Source organism: Lissotriton vulgaris, chromosome 6 (genome assembly GCF_964263255.1).
Source record: "Lissotriton vulgaris chromosome 6, aLisVul1.2, whole genome shotgun sequence".
Lineage (NCBI taxonomy): Eukaryota > Metazoa > Chordata > Amphibia > Caudata > Salamandridae > Lissotriton > Lissotriton vulgaris.
Genome location: NC_141694.1, coordinates 74,956,465 through 74,975,734, shown reverse-complemented (window position 1 = coordinate 74,975,734; position 19,270 = coordinate 74,956,465). Strand labels below are relative to the sequence as shown.

The 19,270-nt window shown below is 43.3% G+C and overlaps 1 protein-coding gene across 3 annotated transcripts in view; it reads left to right on the top strand.

Annotated features, from left to right (window-relative positions):
- Positions 1-6,092, top strand: part of TMEM63B (transmembrane protein 63B) — a 383,550-nt gene extending 377,458 nt beyond the window's left edge. For 2 of the 3 annotated variants that reach the window (XM_086925945.1, XM_086925947.1), the window contains one exon: positions 4,387-6,092. In XM_086925945.1, coding sequence (XP_086782071.1) covers positions 4,387-4,563 — 177 coding nt within the window. In that variant the 3' untranslated portion in view covers positions 4,564-6,092. The remainder of the gene's footprint in view (positions 1-4,386) is intronic. The other variant, XM_086925946.1, reaches the window with a different exon arrangement.
- The last annotated feature ends 13,178 nt before the right edge of the window (positions 6,093-19,270 follow it).

Genomic DNA, 19,270 nt, shown 5'->3' with positions numbered 1-19,270 from the left:
AGGGTCTCAAGACACTGGAGTAGCTGACTACTTTATGGTGATCTGTTCATTCGAACAATCAGGTCTTAAGTCCTTTCCTGAATTCACGGAGCGATGAGGCGGTCCTGAGGTGCAGGGGAAGGTCCATCCTTCATAGCTGCCATATGTGATAAGGAGCATCCTCCACTGTTGCCTCAGCAGTTTCGGGGGTGTCTACGAGGCAGATCGTAAATGTCTTGTCAGTTGGTGGATGGTCATGTGTTTGTTGATGTATGCTATACCTCTGTTGTGCAAGCCTTCGTATGCATGGTTCAACATCTTGAACTGGTATCTCTTCTCAAACGGGAGTCACTTCTTGAGATGCGGTGTGATGTAGGTCCATCTAGGGAGGTTGAGGATGAGTGTTGTCGCTGAGATTTGTATTGTTTGTAGTCTCTTCAGGAGGCGTACAGTGATTCCTACGTAGAGTGTGTTCCTATAGTCCAGCCTGCTGGTGTCGAGGGCCTGCGTGACAGCCCTTTTGGTGTTCACTGGTCGCCAGTTCCTGCGGAGCATGCTTAGGATGTGGAGCTGGCAGATGAGACTGCATTTACCTGTTTCTTCATTGATAGCTTGCTGTTCAAGATGATGCTGAGGTTGCGGGCGTGGTCTGTTGGGACGAGGGATATGCTGAGTTCAGCAGGCCACCATCGTTCCATGTCGAGGTGATGTTCCAAAGCTGAGGAATTCTGTCTGGTCTATGTTGAGCTTGAGATAGTTGTCCTTCATCCAGTCAGTGATGTTCATACATCTGTGGAAGTTGGCTCTGGTGGTGGGGCGTCTTCTGACAGCGAGAGGATGAGCTGAGTGTCATCACTGTGGGAGATGTTGTGTATGCGATTTGACGGTGTTGGCCAGTGAGTCATGTACATGTTGCAGATGATCTTCTTGGGTTCCAAGGTGAATGGTGGGAGATGGATTCTCTGGGTTCTACTGGTGATCCATTTGAGGGTTTCTCCCTGGATTTCGGATGTGATGGAGTATGTGGATCAAGATGTGACTTGGTGTGGGAGGCAGCTGAGGGGTTCAAGAGGATGAGGGCTGCCATTTTGCCCTGATATCATCAGTGGCTGCGATCAGGTCTGTCTCAGTGCTGTGGTTGGCATGGAATCCTGATTGAGAGGTGTCGAGGTGGTGATTGTGTTCCAGGTGCTAGGTGAGTTGCTGGTAGATTGCCTTCTCAAGAACCTTCACTGGAAAGGGTAGCAAGGTGATGGGCTGGTAGTTCTTTGGTTCTGCTGGGTCGGTGGATGGTTTCTTCAGGAGGGGACTCACTTCAGCGTGGTGCCAGTCCTTCAGGAAGGAGGCCTAGGAGATGGATGTGTTCAAGACTTTTTTGAGCTTGTTGTCAATTATCTTACTCCCGCTGTTGAAAATGTGGTGGGGACAGGTGTCCCTGGGTGCTTCCGAATGAACGGAGTTCATAATAGAGATTATGGCTTGAGTTGTGGGAGGCTCCCAATGGGTGAGGTGGTGTTCGGGGGTTGTGTTTGTGGGTGTGAGCAGTCTGATGCTGTCACTGGTGGGTGTTGGGGATTGAAGTTTTCGTTGATGACTGATATCTTGTTGTGGGCACTCCCGAGTACAAGGAGTTCATAATGGAAATTGTGGCTTGAGTTGTGAGAGGGTCATTTACTGGACATGTGCGTAGTACATTGGTCTTCCCTAAACATTTGGAAACCAGCATGGAACGATAACGCACTGGATGAGTGAAATAAAACACGAATGTAGAATCAATGTCAGAGTCTCAATAAGTTATGAACTCAATGAGTCTAAACATGTCCATTACACATAGAGGGGAATTACATTTTTAGTTTTTACATAAATATTAATTTTCAAAGGTAGACCTACTCCAGTTCAACCATTAACCAACTCATTTTGTCTCCTTCCTTCTCCCTCTGTGCTTAAACAATGCCATAGAGCATCAGAAACCGATGTAGGAAAACATCTGCAGGGCTAGTGACACCTTTTATTCCACTTGGTGGTACCTCTGGGCTCTTCAGTCTTAGCCATAGGCCACTGTGGTTTGAAAAAAGAAAGAGTCCACACCAGCCTTTATGGGTGTGTCTTTTTAGAACAGCTTTTTGTTTATTTACCTATTAAAGACAAAATTAGTACCAGGCAACCAGGCTAAAATCCATTTGTGCTTGTTATTTTACAGATCTCGTCGGTAATTTGAGGTTCTCATACTAGTGTCCCATTGTGAAAGAGTTTTGTTCTCTGTAGAGATTTAGATGTTAAAATTGGTTCCTTGTGCGGGTTTACATGACAGGACTCTGCCTTGAATTACATTTGGCTGAGATAAAGGTAATGGCATACTTACACTCCAGTATATTATACTAAATCATTCTACCCCTACAAGGTTTTATCATGATGATTTAAAGAGCTGCATCTCAACAATCTGCCTAAAATAGGGTCAGTCGTTGGTCGGGTGTGGTGCTGCCCTTAGTGAGGTGTATGGAAGAGGCATGTAATGGCAGCAGAGGTGTTCTAGGCGTGTGTGAATGTAGGCTGATGGACGCTGGGCTAGGCTAAGAAGTGTTGCTCTAAGGACTGCAGGAACTCTGATTACTTGCAGAAATATTACAAGCAGGTCACTGGAGCAGAGTGGATCTCCATGCCTCTTAACATCCCTCGATCAATTCACAGTTGAGTTTAAGAAGCCAAAATGTGTTGGGCAAGGATCGGTGTGCTCAAGGCCAGGAGACAAAGCCTCTGCGGAGACTAGATTAACGGTCAATCATTACTTAAGGGCACTCCCTCTGCCAGGTCTTTTATATAACCAGGGTTCAGTTCAACAGAGCCTTAAGGGAAGCTTGGGCCAGCTGTGCCTCAGATGCATTAGGAATCAGTATTGGGCGATTTGTGGTACTAAACGGGTTAGAGCAGATTGTGCGTTGTTAAAGGAGGGTCAAAATTAACAATATGTTCTAGTGGACTGCCCTATTAAAACAGAGTGCTCAGAAACTAGAACATTACAAAGAAAGCTCCAGTGGATCACTTGGCAGGGATTACATGGCGCAGTCAAAGATGCCAGGGGTTACTGATGTGTATGTTGTGTATGTCTTCCTCTTTCTGTCCACTGTTAGTGGCTGATGCGTGTGTCTTCTTGTCCCATTATTTCACTGTCCAAGATGCCAGGAGTTACTGATGTGTATGTATTATTGTTCTGTTAGGCAGTACACTAGGACACGATGCTATTAGTTACTGATGTGTATGTCTTCTTGTCTCACAGTGTGCTCTACTATCTTAGAAGATGTTATTTCATGATGGTTAGAACTTCTTGTCACCTCAGGCTGTACCCTGCACTATTTTAGATGCCATGAGATACTGATGTGTATGACTTATGTCTTCTTACTTTTTCAGATGCTAATACTTACCAGAGCTGTATTGTCCACTGTAGTGAGCTATACCAACCATTAAAGGCCCAGTCCAGCACTAAAAGCCTGAGCTGAAGACGAGGGCCTTTAACAAGGAAGCAGGTCTTTAATGGCTATTTGAACATTCCACCCCATGAGGGTAGAATGTCTAAATGGAGAAAACACATGCATCAGAGATCGAAAGGGTTGATATCCCCCCTGGCTCCAAAGCCTTTGTTTCATAGCTGTTGCTGTGAATGTTCAATTGTTAATAGCCACTTGCAGGGCCACAGCTGTTATCTGTTGAACATTCACAGCAAGGCCTGTGAAAGGGTGCTGATGTCAATCCCTGGTTTTCCCCATCTAAACAGTTTTTCATAGTTCATCCAAGCCAGGGAGACCCAGGAGCTGAGCAGCATTCGCCCCTCCCTCCTTATGAAGCTCCAGTGACATTGTGAACTTCAGGAGAAGAGAAGGGTGAAGGCTCTTTGCAACCTGCTAAATGTCCTCTGCCTTTCTGTTTCCCCCCTAACCAGTCTACATATTTTGGAGAGGCAGGGTAAAGAGAATGGCAGAGGACATTAGGATATTGAAATTTTGAGGTCTATACCAACTTAAATCGGCAGCTGCGGCTCCGTAGTTTTCAACGGAGATTCCAATGTTCTAATATAACCTTCTAGCCCGCTGCTGATGGCTATACCGGTTTTTAAAGGCCCTGAACCTAAGTTATAGAGTTATTAAATCTTAATTAAAAAGGAGGAAATATGTAGGAAAACATTGGAATGTTGGAGCTCCGGGCTTATACCAGCCATTATAATCCCAAAGATACTCTATTGTCTTCAATGGAGCTCCCAACATTCCAGTGCCTTAATGTTGTGTGTGTCCTCTTGTTTCGTTACACAGGACTCTTCACTGTCTTAAGATGCCATTGGTTACTTAGTGCTGTGTCTTCTTGGTTTGTCATGTAGTACACTTCACTCTTTTAAGATGCCTTGTTTTCCCCCTACAGCAGAAGTACATTGCACAGGTGCTACAGGACTCTCCCGTGGAGGGTGAGGCGGCCGACCACGATGAGACTGAGGAACAGGGCTCGCAGGATGAGGAACTCATCAACCCAGATAATATAAATGAATCAGACTACCAGTCGTGCGAGGACAGCCTGATACAGAATGAAATACACCAATAGCAGGAAGAGGGGAGGTATGCGGGCAACAGACCGAAGGCCAGGCAAGAGGAAAGGTTCAGTCGCAGAACAGAAGGAGTCCTTACGTACTACAGCTGCAGCATCCAAGGGAGACAACAGGAGAGGGTGCCACATCTTCTAGACTGACCTCTGTTGTGTGAAGGATGGTACTTTCTCCCTTTGCCCCTCTTCCTCCATCCCTTTCTCAACTCACTCCCTGTGTGCTTGTCCATCTGTGTATGGAACAGACATTGTAGTCAACTCGTCTAACACTACTGAGAACTGGAAATTCAAAGGAATAAGTCTTCAATGTTTGCTGCTGAATCGTGTAATGAGAGTACGGGCTGCTTTCACAGACATTTAGTTCCTTTTTTCATAACCCCATTCCCTTCAACCACTCCACACTCGATGTCACAGTGAGAAGGCGCCGAAGTAAAGCAATTTTTCACAATATCCAGTACACTCCCTACCCTCTCTACTCCCTCCCCTGATCTCAGAATCACGTTTCTACTTTACTGACTACTTACTAGATGAAAAAGAAAAACTGAACAAAAAAACCCTAATAAACTATGGGAACACTGTTGCGAGAAAGGCAACAAAACCCGCTGCCGGAGTAATCTCTGTGAACACTTCACCTGATTGGCTGTAAGATGTTTACAGCACATGTCTCCTGAAGGACCCTGCCCGCCGTGCCTGATGGATGCCCTGGTGGGACTGCTCCCCGCTTCTCCGTTTTCTGCAGTGTGATCGCCTATGGTTGCAGGCTTCCGCCTTTTGTGGCTGCCTCCAGGATGGTGTCATGTAACCTAACCACAGCAGATATAGTTCACTTTACATTAGCAAGCATTGTCTCAGCTCCTAGTCCTTGCATCACGTGTACCACTGCATACAATGTCTCAAGCAACACTGAATGGAGGCAGAAGCAGCAACCTGTACATACAGCTTGTGATCTGGGGGGGAGGGGTGGGTCATCTCGATTTCCGGCCTGTGGTGTCTTCTGAATTCCTGCACAGCCCGACCCAAGGGCGAACCTTGTCTTCCTGTGCCTGGATAATATCTTCTTAATATTAGGTCATCCGATCACATGGGATTTTTTGTATAGCCAGCGCTCTTTCAAGCATGTTGATCGTTTTGTGTCTTTTTTTTTGTATTGCGCTCAGGGGGACCGGAAACAGGTGTAAGAAAACCAAATGAATCCGAAGTGGGTTGGGAGACTTTATATGCACTGGTTTGTAGGGTGATGGAGCAAGGTGATAGGGGCTGACCTTCTCAGACTTCCTGTGATGAGGTGTGTCTGTCCAGACAAGGCCATGTTTGTTTTGTACTGTAACAGCGAATGTAGAGCGGGCGCTGTCTTCCAGTGCAGGGAGATCGCTGAAGGCAGAGGAGAATGTACAGGTATCTGTGAGAATGTAAGGGGAGGAGACAGTTTCTTGTGTCATTTAATGTTTGACCTCATTATTACAGTCTAACAGCATTAAAAGCAAATGTGGGCGATCTGGCCCTCCTAAAATAAACTTTTACAAGCCCTCTGTCTGTCCATGAATTTCTTCTACTGCAGCTCATTCTATGAAATGTTACATGCAGTAGGATACTCCTGGTGGCTGCTGTTCAGTCATAGTTCTTTGCCCTCAGGTCTTCAAACATAAATGGTAAGTGAAGGCAGACTGGAGGTCCTATGAGCCGTACAGCTTGACGACCGATGCTGGAAGGAGATAGTCCCATCACTCACCATAATCAAATGTCAATTATTTTTCACCACTGTGCCCAATGAGGCATCTGGGTCACTAGAAATGGTGATCAACTCCGTCGGACCCAAATAACTTTGCGAGAAAAACTAGAAGAGTTTGCCCAATAAGGAATGTCTGCTTAAGCTTGAAAAATGGAAATATGTTCCATGTGAGGAAGTTATTTTACATCACATCACTCAGCCCTATCGTTGTTTTATATCATATTCCCAAGTCATAGTTTAAAATTCTGAAAAATCCAGATGTAAGATGAATCTCCTCCTAGCATAAACCAGTGTCATGAAAATGAACAAATTAAAGACAAAGTGGGACCCAGAGTTTCTAGGCAAATGGAAATTAACTGGGACAGAGGAGTGGGACTTAGTCCACATCTTGTTTTGCAGCTTGGACCCGTCCTGGATTCATTGTAAATTTCCATTATTTTGTCATCCGGTGGATGGATCAAGTGGTCCTCTTTTGTTGTTGTAAATATTTTTGGATGTTGGCCATGCGATGAAACATCTTGACTCACTATGGCGTTCATCCTAAGCCGACATTGATTGAGTACATAGTCACTATTTTTTAGCATCTTTTTTCCCCACCATTGAGGTCAGAAACAGGGCTAAAGCTTTGCATCACAGTCGTAGAAAGGCTAAAAAGAGGAGTTACATTGACATCCAGAGGAGTTAACATCTGCAAGCTGTTAAATAGCATTCAGACCCTGAAAAGGATGAAGGCATTTAAATTGAGGCCAAAAACAGGAAGACGTGGATGAGAAGGCTAACACGAATGAAGGAGACCATTTTTTCTAGTTGAGAGTTAGAGAATGCATGTTTTCAGGCGCATTATAATCCCGCATCTATTTTTCATCTTAAGAGGGTAGTGACATTAGGCACAAGGTGCGGTGGCGCATATGAAAGAGCATTCCACAAAGATGGGGTTTTCAGTAAATCCAAGATTCTGATATAGTAGAGGGGACAGAAGAAGCTCGGGAGAACAACCTGAAGGATCAGATGGGGAGGATTCAATTTAGATAGAGCATTCCCTCCTGTTGGAACTGAAAGGCTAAACTGATCTCAAAACCTGGCTTTTTAGCCAATAACACTTCTTCAATGCAGCCCTCTCATTTTCTCTCTTAGTCAGCGCTTAGACACCCCTGAGTATTAGTTGCACTTTATACATTTTATTTTCATTTCATGAACTGACAAAACATTTGTGCAAGAAGATGATTCGATGCCACACACGTTTAAACCTGAATGCCTTGGGTCGAACTCCAAAACTAAGAAGTCTTCCTCAATATCGAAAGAAGAGAAATGAAGCCCTCTGTGTCAAATTCTAAAGACACCTGTGTGGACAATCCTTGTAAGCTAACTGAAGAAAGATCAAGATCGGGGGTAAGGGTAAAGAAAAAGACACTCTATCACCTAAGAAGAAGTATGTAATGATGATAAATGTCAAAACGAAGATACGGGGTCTGGCAGCAGAAATGGCTGCAGAAGAAGGAGATTGAAGGCTTGAACACATTTAAAATTCCCTTCAAGTTTCCCCAATAATGAGACCCAGAGGGAAGAAGAGAGAATTTTATACCTCCAATAAATGCGAGCCTTTGGAAGGGCAATAGCAACATAGCTAGGGAATATTTGGTGAGGATAAACCAATACATCAACAGGATACAGATCAAAAGACTACGTATGGCAGGATGTATCTGCTGAATCACCGCACAAAGAAGTACACAGGTTCACTGCTATAGCATCTCCACCAAACGTCCTATCGATATACCATTCGCTAATAAAGAGTGCCGCCAATACCTATGGGATACAGCTTGAGGAAGATCAAGAGGAGAGTCTTGTTCCTCCTTAAGACACTACATAGACTACTGAGAAAACATTAGGTTTTGCAGCAGTTGCGCAGGGTGCTCCAATAGGAAGGCGAAGCAGTGACTCAAAAAGTGGGGAAAAATATAATGCATCGCCTTAAGATTCCACAAATATGAAATAACATGCCCCCACTGACTCTTAAATAGTTCCCACTGTCCATAAGAAGGCAAATGCTCGTACATCTTTACTTTGGGGCCATCCACAAACTGAGTCAGCAGTAGGCATGGAATATGCAGCTTCAGCAAACTCTCCATGCCCTGCTCAGCTTATGCAATCCCCAGCAATTGGATGAAGGAGATCTTCTGCATTTTCAGAGTGTCTACCTAACAAAAGTGATGTCAATATCCAATGCATGGGCTAAAATCATTCTTAGCTACTGCTATCAGGAAACTATGCATGTGATCCACTTTGTGAAAATATCCCTGGCTCGGAACATCAGGCTTGCGGACAGAGGTCCAGGTAAATATCATCAATATACCTTGCACAGAAGATAATGTATTTGGCAGGGAAGTTGATGAATCACTTGAACAAAAGAAAAGAAATGATAATAAAACAAGAACCGCAGGAGCCCCACAAGCAAGGGGTAGTTTCAGGAGTCGAACTACAAACATCAGAAAAGATCATGGGCTTTCTCACTTTCAAGAACACCAGTTTCAAACTAATCAGACAACATAAAGAACACAACAGAATATCTCACTTTGGTAAAAGATCAGACTAACCAGGTTGTCCTTTAAAACCAGAGGAAGAGTTAACAGACAAAACCTCAAGAGGTGCTACCCAAGTCAAACACTAGTAGGGGGCTGACTGCAGGGTTTCTTGCAAAAATTGGGACAAATAATGTCCACCAAGCCGGTACTGTCCAACAAGTTGTTACAAACATAAAAAACATGGTTTCTGATGGATACCTCGAACCACAGATTCCTAACCTTTAGAATATTCTTCAGGAGAGAAACTATATCTGGGGGTATTTCTTAGTAGTAACACTGTTCGCCACCTGGTGTAGTGGTGTGGCTCAATGTTGACTCAATACCACCCCAGAAGTGACAGAGCAGACCCACATTGAAGCCCCACCCCAGCGCACCAACGTCAGTTCCTTTCTTTTTGTGTCTTCGAACTCTGCTCTTACTTTCTTCGGCCTCCTGATCAGACCCCAAAACAAAATCCAGTGTCCACAGAAATTATGTATACTCCAAAAAAATACAAGTTTCAAACCATGAAGTGACTTTAGGAAACAGATGTCTGTACAAGCCCATATGATGTGTGTCTTTGGTGTTTGTCTCAGGGCACAACTCAGAGGACGTTCAATGAGTGGGCCCTCATGTACCCTAAAAGTGATCCTGGACCAAGAAGTGAATCTGTACACCACCGAACACAAGAAGAAGTCTGGTTGTTCAGGTTTCCACCAGCAAGGTGAACCCAAATTCATTGCTTATGACTACCCCAGATCGGAAGTCTAAGAGGATTGAGACATTTGGAAAATAAATGTGTTCTTGTAGCAGCCTAGTATTAAGGTCAGTCAATGCTGTGTGTTTACTGGGCTGATGCACACATCCCTTCTGGCAGTCTCAGAAGACCTTAAGGCCTCCATGGCTCAAACCATTCAAGATGGTCAAGTTGGAGCCACATACGGTCTGTGCAGTCCTTGATACTACAGTTGGTCTGGGACGGGTGGCTAGCACTAATATGATGTTCCATCGCCATGCATGGATGCACTCCACAGGTTTCTTTTGAGTCGTACAGGCCTCTCTTCTGAATCTACCTTTTAACGGCTCATGAATATTTGGTGAAAAAAGCCCATTCTGCTTAGAATGATTCAAGGAAGCTAGGGATACAGCTCACTCGCTGAGTCTTTCGGCCTCTGCCAAACAGTCTCCTCAGCAGTTTAGGAAATTACCAGGCTACTCTAGGAGATTAACATATAGGCAACACAGTCTCTCTAGCTCCTACTGCAGTCATCCCAGTCCTTGCAAGGCCAGGGACATGGATCTGGTAAGCGACACACAGGGCATCAGTTCTCCCAGTCCTCTTTCACTGCAGTTGCCTCCAAGCTGCTTTAGCTTGCCATTGGTGGCACACAACCACCCTGTGAGAGGCAGGATCCACTACTTTTATCCAGGTTGGCTATCCATCAAATGCAACAGATGGGTCCCCCCAGTTGTCCAGCATTGCTATGCTCTTCCATTTATTTCTTCCTTGCTGCTCCTTCCTCCTCACACCATAGTAGCTCTCATATGAGCACCTGTATGTTCTTATGCAAGACGTGCAAACTTTGCTCTCCAAAGAAGCCATCAACAGGATTCCGAACTCGGAAAAAGGGACGTCTTGTTAATGTTGCTATTTCCTCCTGCTGATGACGGGTGGGGGCTTCCACCTATATTAGAAGGAGGAGGAGCACAGGGGGGCAGTGGGTATGGCTAGGAAGGGTAAAAATACGACTGGGGAAGGAGCAAGAAGATACAGATGAGCAAGTAGGGAGCAAGGGTGGCAGGAGGATGAAAATGCACCAGAATGGGGAGAGGGAGTTGTGGGGGCCTCAAAGGAGCACAAGAAGAAAAAAGGATTGTAAAGAATTGAAAAGAGCACAAGAGTGTATCAGTTCAGAAGGAGGCACAAGAGTTTGGAAAAAGCACAAAAGTTCAGAAAGAGGCCCAAGAGTAGACCGTTCAGAGATGCCACAAGAGTGGAAAGTGAAGAGGAAAAAGGCAGAAGGGTGCAAGAGAGAAGGTGTGAAGGAGAGAGAGAGAGCAGATAGAGTAGAGAGAGGAGGCTGCACGAAGAGCGAGGTGGAGCCTCCTGGTGCAAGTCCAGGTCAGCGAGGGCCTAGACTGGTCAAAGTACAACTCCCAGGTAAGTGGAGGGGGAGCTTGGGCCTAGAAAGCTTTTAGAATATATATCAAAGCAGTACCTCCCAAAGGTGGAGAGTCTGTGGTGTGGACTTCGTGAACATGCGACCAACGCTCTCATCACAGACTACCAGATATCAAGGACGAATATGTGATGTTACAACGCCACATATTTCACCGCGGTAGGTAACAACACGGATGTTAGATCGTCCGCTTTGTTACCCTGTAGAGGCTGCTTCTTAGCCAGTGCATGGCGGAAATTAATGCAGAAGACTATCCACCTGGACTGATTCCTTTTCTGCTACAGTTGTTTCTTTCTTTATCCAAGAGAACCCCACAAAATGCTGATGGTCCACCTCTCACCAGATGGTCTTTGTTACGATCGAAGTAAAAACTTGAAGCTTTCCTGAAGTAGAACCGATGAGTCTCTCTCTCTCTCTCCTGAAGTAGAACCAATGAGTCTCTCTCCCTCTCTTTCAAGAGGTGAGGAGAGGCAAAGGTTGATGGAAGAATTATGGATTGCTTACCATGGAAAGGAGTCATGACTTTTGGCAAGAAGGTAGACAGGAGTCCTCAACACCAGTTTTTTGGGGGGAACAAGGTGGTGTAGGGCAGTTGCACTGACAGCACCTGAGGTTCATGTAGTGGTAATCCAACGTAAATAAAGAGAACTCCAAGAAAAGGAATGAACAGTATTTATTCCTAAGCGGTGAAGACTAGATGCAGCTGGAAGGAAGGTTCATCCAAAGAATGAATCCCAACTCCAGTTTCAGTACACACATTAGAACATTCATTTGTAAGAAAACATTCTACAATACATAGAAAGAATTCCATTTAAAGGCACATGCAATCACTACACATCCCCCTTCTTCAATAAAAAAACAAATAATAAAAACAACAAATTGTTAAACAACGAACCTTCAGTAAACACCACTTGGAGACTCCAAAGAAATGGGAACCTGTGAACCATACTGAGCTTCAGAATCTTCACCCACAACACCATCTCCCTTTTTTTAACTGAAAAAAAACATCCAACCACCAATAATCCCTTTCCAAATCACTACAGAGATTCCCTTCTAAACCAGAATTGCCTGCTAACGCAAACCGACTCATATGATGAATCGTGCCATCATCCAATTGGACCGCATACTTCATTCATAACCCCTGCAACAGTTTTGGGTTCAGAAAACTTTGAGTGTAACTTTCCAACCTTCCTTGCAGATCTAACACGTACCATATGTCCAACACTGATATTTACCTCCCTAGTGCCATGTTTCCTATCAAAATAATTTTTATTTCCATCTTGTGACTTCAAAATAGATTGCTGAACTTTGTCAGCAACCCAATCCATTGGCTACAAAACTCAAAATGCTGTAAGTCTTGGTGTCCAAAAATGTCAGGACTAACTTCACCGATAAAGGAGTCTAAACCTTCACAAACCTGCACATAGTGTAGCCCCAAAGAAATAGGATTTTGTGTAGAACTATCAGAAACCGTGTTTATGTCCTCACCATCCCCTTTTTTGAAATGACAAAACTTCTAACCACACATAAGCTCTTTTTAAATTAGCAGAATCTTACTCTTACACAAAGAAGTTTCCTGCTAGTCAATACCTGTACTAGTTACGAAACTCTCCATCAAATCTGAATTAAACTAGACACCATTGTTCGTCAAACTAAAAGCCGGAAAACCCTCTTAAAAAAAACACTTCTCTAAGAAACTAATCACACACTATGTATACAAACTAATTCACGACCTTCACTTCAAGCCATCCTGAAAATAACAATGTACCTAATCACACCGTCCAGTTCAATCATGAATCCCATAATATCCATAGCAAAACTTTGCTACGGCAAACTAGTACAATTTAACGAGGATGACAAGCATTTTCTGTGCTTTGTCCGAAGTTTCACACTAAAAACAATTATGAACATGTCTATCTATGCTCAAATCAATACATTTTAATGCGTCTTTTGGTCCAAGAGATTCCTGGGTGACCTTAAATTTCCCTGAATAACCCTACCTTAATAAATCTACTAGAAACTGCACGCAACATATCACCCTCTTTATATTCCTCTTCCCACATAAGCTTTGACAGACAAAGTATCTTCAAATACTGCAGCAACACACCAAACACGCCACGGGTCTGGGGCAGTTTCTATTAAGCAGTAAGGAATGCCTACTGACATGCCTGGAACAAACTGTACATTATAAACAAAATCTTGGAGACTTATAGACATCCTGGCTACTCTACCTGATGCTCTGGATAAATCTTCCATAGTTAGTATTTTAAATAAAGCTTTGTGATCTGACCTTAAAAGAAATTTCCTGCCTTAAATGAGTGCACATGTCGTTCGTCTTAAAGTTGCAACAAGGGGGGTACTGGACTGTTCCTGAGCGTGACTAGAGGGAAGACTGGTTGGCGTGACCAAAGGTGTGAATTTGACACCCAAGGGCATCCATTGTGTTGGATGGATTGGCCTCACACACCCCGAAGGATGTCATGCTTCATCATCGGCGGTTGCTCCTCGTCGGGGAGGCGGTGCAATCCCCGACGGGCTCACCTCAAAGAGGGGCTCTTTGGCGGAGATCTTTTTCCAACTGCCTTATGGTGAAGTGCGGGTGTGTGGGCAGGGTGGTGTGTGGTAGTGAAAGAAGGGGATATTAAAATGTAGCTAAGGGTACCTGGAACGAATTTTATTCAGGGGGTCCCTCGCTGCAGTTAAAAACAGGGGGCTAGCTCACTAGGAATCAACGAGTAAATTCAGGTGAACCTAGATGGGGCTAGTAGTGTACAACGGTCGACATGTTTCTCGCGGTGGGCTGTAGTAACCCGCGATTCATCAGGACCTAAAAAAGGTGATTAAACCACATGCTAGTGTCATGTGTGGATTTGTGTTTGTGTTACCTCTGTGTTGGTTGTCCTATACCTAATAGTTAAGAACTACCTGCCACATGAGGGGTCGGCGGGGTGAGGCATCAGGGATGAGTCAAATAGTCAAGACTCTAGTCTCCTGCGCCCCGGCTGCTTGACCTACCCTTCACCGCCGAGCTCGAGTTCGTCTTAAAGTTACATTTTTTCCTGAAAGCTTACAATTGTTGCTTTGAACAAACAAGAAATTTGATTCTGAAAATGGACAAAACTTCCCTTAAAGCGGTATTCTGCTGAATCTTATCCTTGCCCATAATCAGAATATAGCTTTGGAAGACAACAAACTCAGAAAAGTTCGACATCAACCTCTGAAACACTGGAGTGGCTGATGTCCAGTGACTTTTGGTCTTTCCACCCTAATACCGGTGGACTATTATTTGCAACATATAATTTTCCCATGGCATGCTTTCCTTTAAAACGAAACACGAGGGTCCTAAACCCTAGCATATCAATTTTTCCGCCTGTAAAACTTTCAGCAATATTATCATAGGATTGTAACCACCATCCTATTTTGTCCACAAAATGTATTTTCCACATCTCTTGTGGCACTACAGTGAACGGTGAACCAGAATCTGCTGCCAATTGTACTGTAACTCCACCCAAAGAAATATCACAAAAAGGATTAAATGATGAGTCACTAGAGGTATTTAAAACAACTTTTTTCCTCTGTACTAAGTTTCCCTGAACAACATTATTGTCCAAATTTGATGAAGAAAAATCACCCTAGTGTTGGACATACATCACTTTTTTTTAACACTTTCTTGTTCTTCCTGTTGCACACTCGTGAAAAGTGTCCCACCAATCTGCACTCCCAGCACTTGGCAGATCTAGCAGGGCATTTTTCAAAGAAAACAGCATGTGAATAACTACCACATCCAAAACAAACTAAGTTGCTACACTCCTTTTGCTCAATACCCTCAAATTTCCTTCTAACATGGAAATCAGTTTTCACTTTCTCAAACTTGTTGGTTTCACAATTCTTATACCCTGTTACTTCTTCTACCACCTTCCCCAGAGTTTCTTTTGGCATCCTATTACCTTGCGATGACGTAGCTTTAGCACAACGATCAGACATTTCTGTCTTACTAACGAAGGCAATTATATTTTTAAGACATTTATTACCCTCAACCCAAAACTTGTCCTGCAAGGATTTGTTTTTGGTATACCTTACTATTAGGTCAAGGATTAGATCATTGTGTAATTGAGCACATTCACATTTCCTCGCTAACCTTTTCAAAATTGAAATACATTACTCCACTAATTCAGCAATACCTACTGAGGAAGAAAAAAAATCATGCAAATCTAATAATGCATTTTTAAAAATATCCAAATCTCCTACTATTCTTTCATGTGTATGCATTTCTTCAAGAATGCGCAAACCCTGTGGACCAAGTGAATATAACAGCATTCGTTTCTTCTTTTCAGGAAAAAATGTACTGTTGACATCCTCTAAGCTTGCAATGTAATTTAAGAAACATGCATTCTGTTACAATGAAGAAAGAAGCGATGTCAAGTCTTGTAGAATAGGATCACAGCTTTATTAGATGTTAGTCAGATCCATTGTAATGCCCCACCTGGAGCAGGCTCTCAACTGCTCAGCTCATCCACACCAACTGACACACTCAACCAATCCAAACACAATCAACATTCCATCTGACATCATCACTGGCTGAGCAGCAGGGAGAGAACCTCTGTAGGGAGGGTGCATAAAGTAGAAAGTACATTACAACACATTCCAATCCACCCAGGAAACAAGAGGTTGTCCAAAAACTAACACAAATTCTCTAGGTGAATTGATTTGTAAATTCATTGGATTTTCGTCTCTGGTTGCAACTGTTCTTGATCCGCTCGCTGCCAGTGGCATAATTGAATGCTTTAAAGAGAACAAACACCTGAAACAAAATTGGTTAGTTATTGGAAGTGACCCCCTCGTGAATGATGTGTTCGTGAAAAAGAAATACCTAACACAAAAACAAGTTAGTTATTTGAAACAACCACTTCATGAACAATGTCTTCGTGAACCAACAGCTGAATATTGAATGAACCACTTTGTAAATGATACCTTCAAGGAAAGGAATACCAAAAACAACAGCTTGTTAGCTATTGTACTCGTTGAAAATTGAATGCAACCACTTTGTGAATGATGTCTTCATGTAAAGGAATACAAAAGACAACAATTGTACTCGTTGAATTATCAAAAACGACACTTCGTGAATGATGTCTTACAACATGTAAAATATTGTACTTGTAGAATATTGAATACTACCACTTTGCGAATTATATCACAACCACTTCATGAATAAAGGCAGTTTGTGATGCACCAGGTTAAAAGAGTCTTATAAGTAAAACCTGCAAAATAAATTGGGTTAGTAAAAAGAAATCATATATGATGATATAGAAACTCCAAATAGTCAAATAACCACTTTGTGAAAAGGTGTCCTCCAGTAATGTTTTAGACTTCCAGCTGCATTAAAATCCAAAAATAGTAGAAAATCCTTGTGAGTTACACCGCTAAACTTCGTGCAATATAAAAAAAAGAGTACTGCTAAAATTCCTTTCCGAAAATTGCCTCTTCCAATATAAAATTGTTAAATATATTGGAAAACACCCACTTCCTGAATAATGTCGTCGTGAAAACCAAAAATCAAGTAATACTGTTCTTGTCAGACGTTTAACATGACAACTTCATGAACAGTTTCTTCATGAAATAACAGCTGCATGTGCACTTTAGGAAAATATGGTGGAAATTATAAATACCGCTAGTTCTTTGTGACTTTAGGTACCCAAAATATTGTGAAGAAACGGAGAACTTGATGCTTTAAAATCCTCGGAACCAACTACTATGGAAACCGGAGTAAACTTGTTCCAAAATGGCCGCCAGATACAAGGAAACGTGATCACGCTTCACGTGAAGACGTCACTTGAACTTCGGACATCACTTGAGCATCGGACGTCACTTGAGCGTCGGCGCGTGGGTAAACTTACAAAGAATCCTAGGCGCGTTGAAGGTGCGCGCTGCTTCGCGAGTTGCACATCGACGTTCTGAAACAAAGACGCTGTGGAAAAGACGTTACAAAGCCAAGTTTAAAGGTACACACTCGGTAAACACATACCTTTAGGTTGAATTTGTCCAATTCTTCTCCATGTAACAATACACAGAAGAAGTTTAGGAAATGTATAAAAGAAATTCGAATCAAAGTTTAAAGCTTCTCACGCAGAGTTGAATAAACATCGAGTAAAATACAAAATATTCCACGTATATGATTATTGATGGGTACTCACAAAAGTTTCTCAGTCTTTTAAAGATACTAGCGATGATAGTTCCACCAAATGTATCCAAACGGTGATCGGATAGCATGTAAAGCTTCACAAAATGCTGGGAAAGCAGTTCTTTTTCTTTCAAAAACCATCCATGTCGCCAAAATTGTAGTGGTAATGCAACGTAAATAAAGAGAACTCCAAGAAAAGGAATGAATAGTATTTATTCCTAAGCGGTGAAGAATAGATGCAGCTGGAAGGAAGGTTCATCCAAAGAATGAATCCCAACTCCAGTTTCAGTACACACATTAGAACATTCATTGTAAGAAAACATTCTACAATACATAGAAAGAATTCCATTTAAAGGAACATGCAATCACTACAGTTCACTCACATGACAAGCTGAAGGATCGCAAAGGAAAATACTTTCAAGTCAGAAGATGTAACAAGGTCCCGGGCGGCTCCTCCAGTAAAGCGGAGGAGCTTTGCCCCACTAACCAAATTGATTCCAGATATGGAAAAATAAAATGGTAATAAACTTCATTTATTACCATTAGATTTTTCCAAAACCCCGCCCTGAGCAGAGCGTCAGGACATGGGGGGGCAAGGCTTTCTGGTTTTTGCTGCTGCCAGTTAGGTAGCAGCAGAAAGCACTGATAGGCAGGGCAATTAGGTTTAAACTGTGCATGTCTTTTTGTCTGGCCGTCTTGTGACGGCCAGCCGGACATGCACAGTTTTAACCTCACTAACTCAACTGTCTTAAACAGCTGAGTTAGAGACAGCATAGGACTCCAGTGCCCTTGGGACCGACGAGAGATGCTGCTCCCTCCAATCCTGGTGCTGCTTTCATGCTGCAGGAAAGCAGCGCCACGATTGGTTACTGCAGCTTCCTGGTCTCGCGTTCGAGCGAGCCTGCCTGCCTGTCTGCCTGGACCCAAGCTGGGAGGACGTCGCACCTGGATCAAAGGTTTTTTTTTTTTTTTTTATAAAATAAATTATTTTTTTTCCCTCCCGCCCCTCTGCCCTTCTTAAATGCCAGCTGCCACTGGATGCAACGACCAGCTGTTCATCAGCTTGAAGGATATACACATGAAAAATGTCAAAACCAAGTTGAGGTCCCACTGTGGCATCACAAACAGCTTAGGGGGAATGTGTGTTACTCTTTAATACACCGCACCACAACTACGCCAAGAACACAAAGCTCATCCTTTCAATGTCCGACAAGTCCTCAACAACCAGACCCAACTTTACCAATTGCATGATCTGTGTAGCGGAATGGATGAAAATCAGCTACCTGAAACCTAACTCAGACAAGACTGACATGCTGATTTGTGGGAATTAGAACTCTCCCAGGTCGCCATCCTGTGGCAATCAGAGATTGTACCAACACCTATACCCTCTAACCATGCAAAAAATCTGGGAATCATCTTAGATGACAAACTCAATATGCCCACACAGAGGAACACAGTCAGCTCCTCCTGCTTAAACATACTACGCATCCTCAGGAAAATCTTTAACTGGATCCCCACGAGCACCAGGCGTACTGTCACTCAAGCCCTAGTCACCAGCAGACTAGGAATCTATCTACAGCCACTTCCTCCACGGACTTCAAACCATCTAGAACGCCACAGCTAGGCTCATTCTGGACCGCTCAAGTCACACACACATCATGCCACACATCAGAGCACTCATTTGGTCGCGTATACACATACGCAGCCAATTCAAACTCCTCACGCATGCATACAAGGCACTGCACAACATAGGACCAGCATACTGCTACCTTTACTTCAACCAACCCACCAAATTCCTACGCTCAGCCGATCTCCCCTGCGCACACCTATATCCGCAAAAGCAGGATTGGCGGCCTTTCCTTCTCCTTCATCACATCCAAAATATTAAACAACCTACCTCCACACATCAGGGCCTCATTCTTGCTTCTTGAATTCTTCAAGAGGCTGAAGACCTGGCTTTTCAACTCACCTACGGCATACAACCTACACACCTGCTCCAGCACCTGGATACCCTTCAGGTGATAAGTTGCACTCTACAAATTTATTTATTTATTTTAAAAAT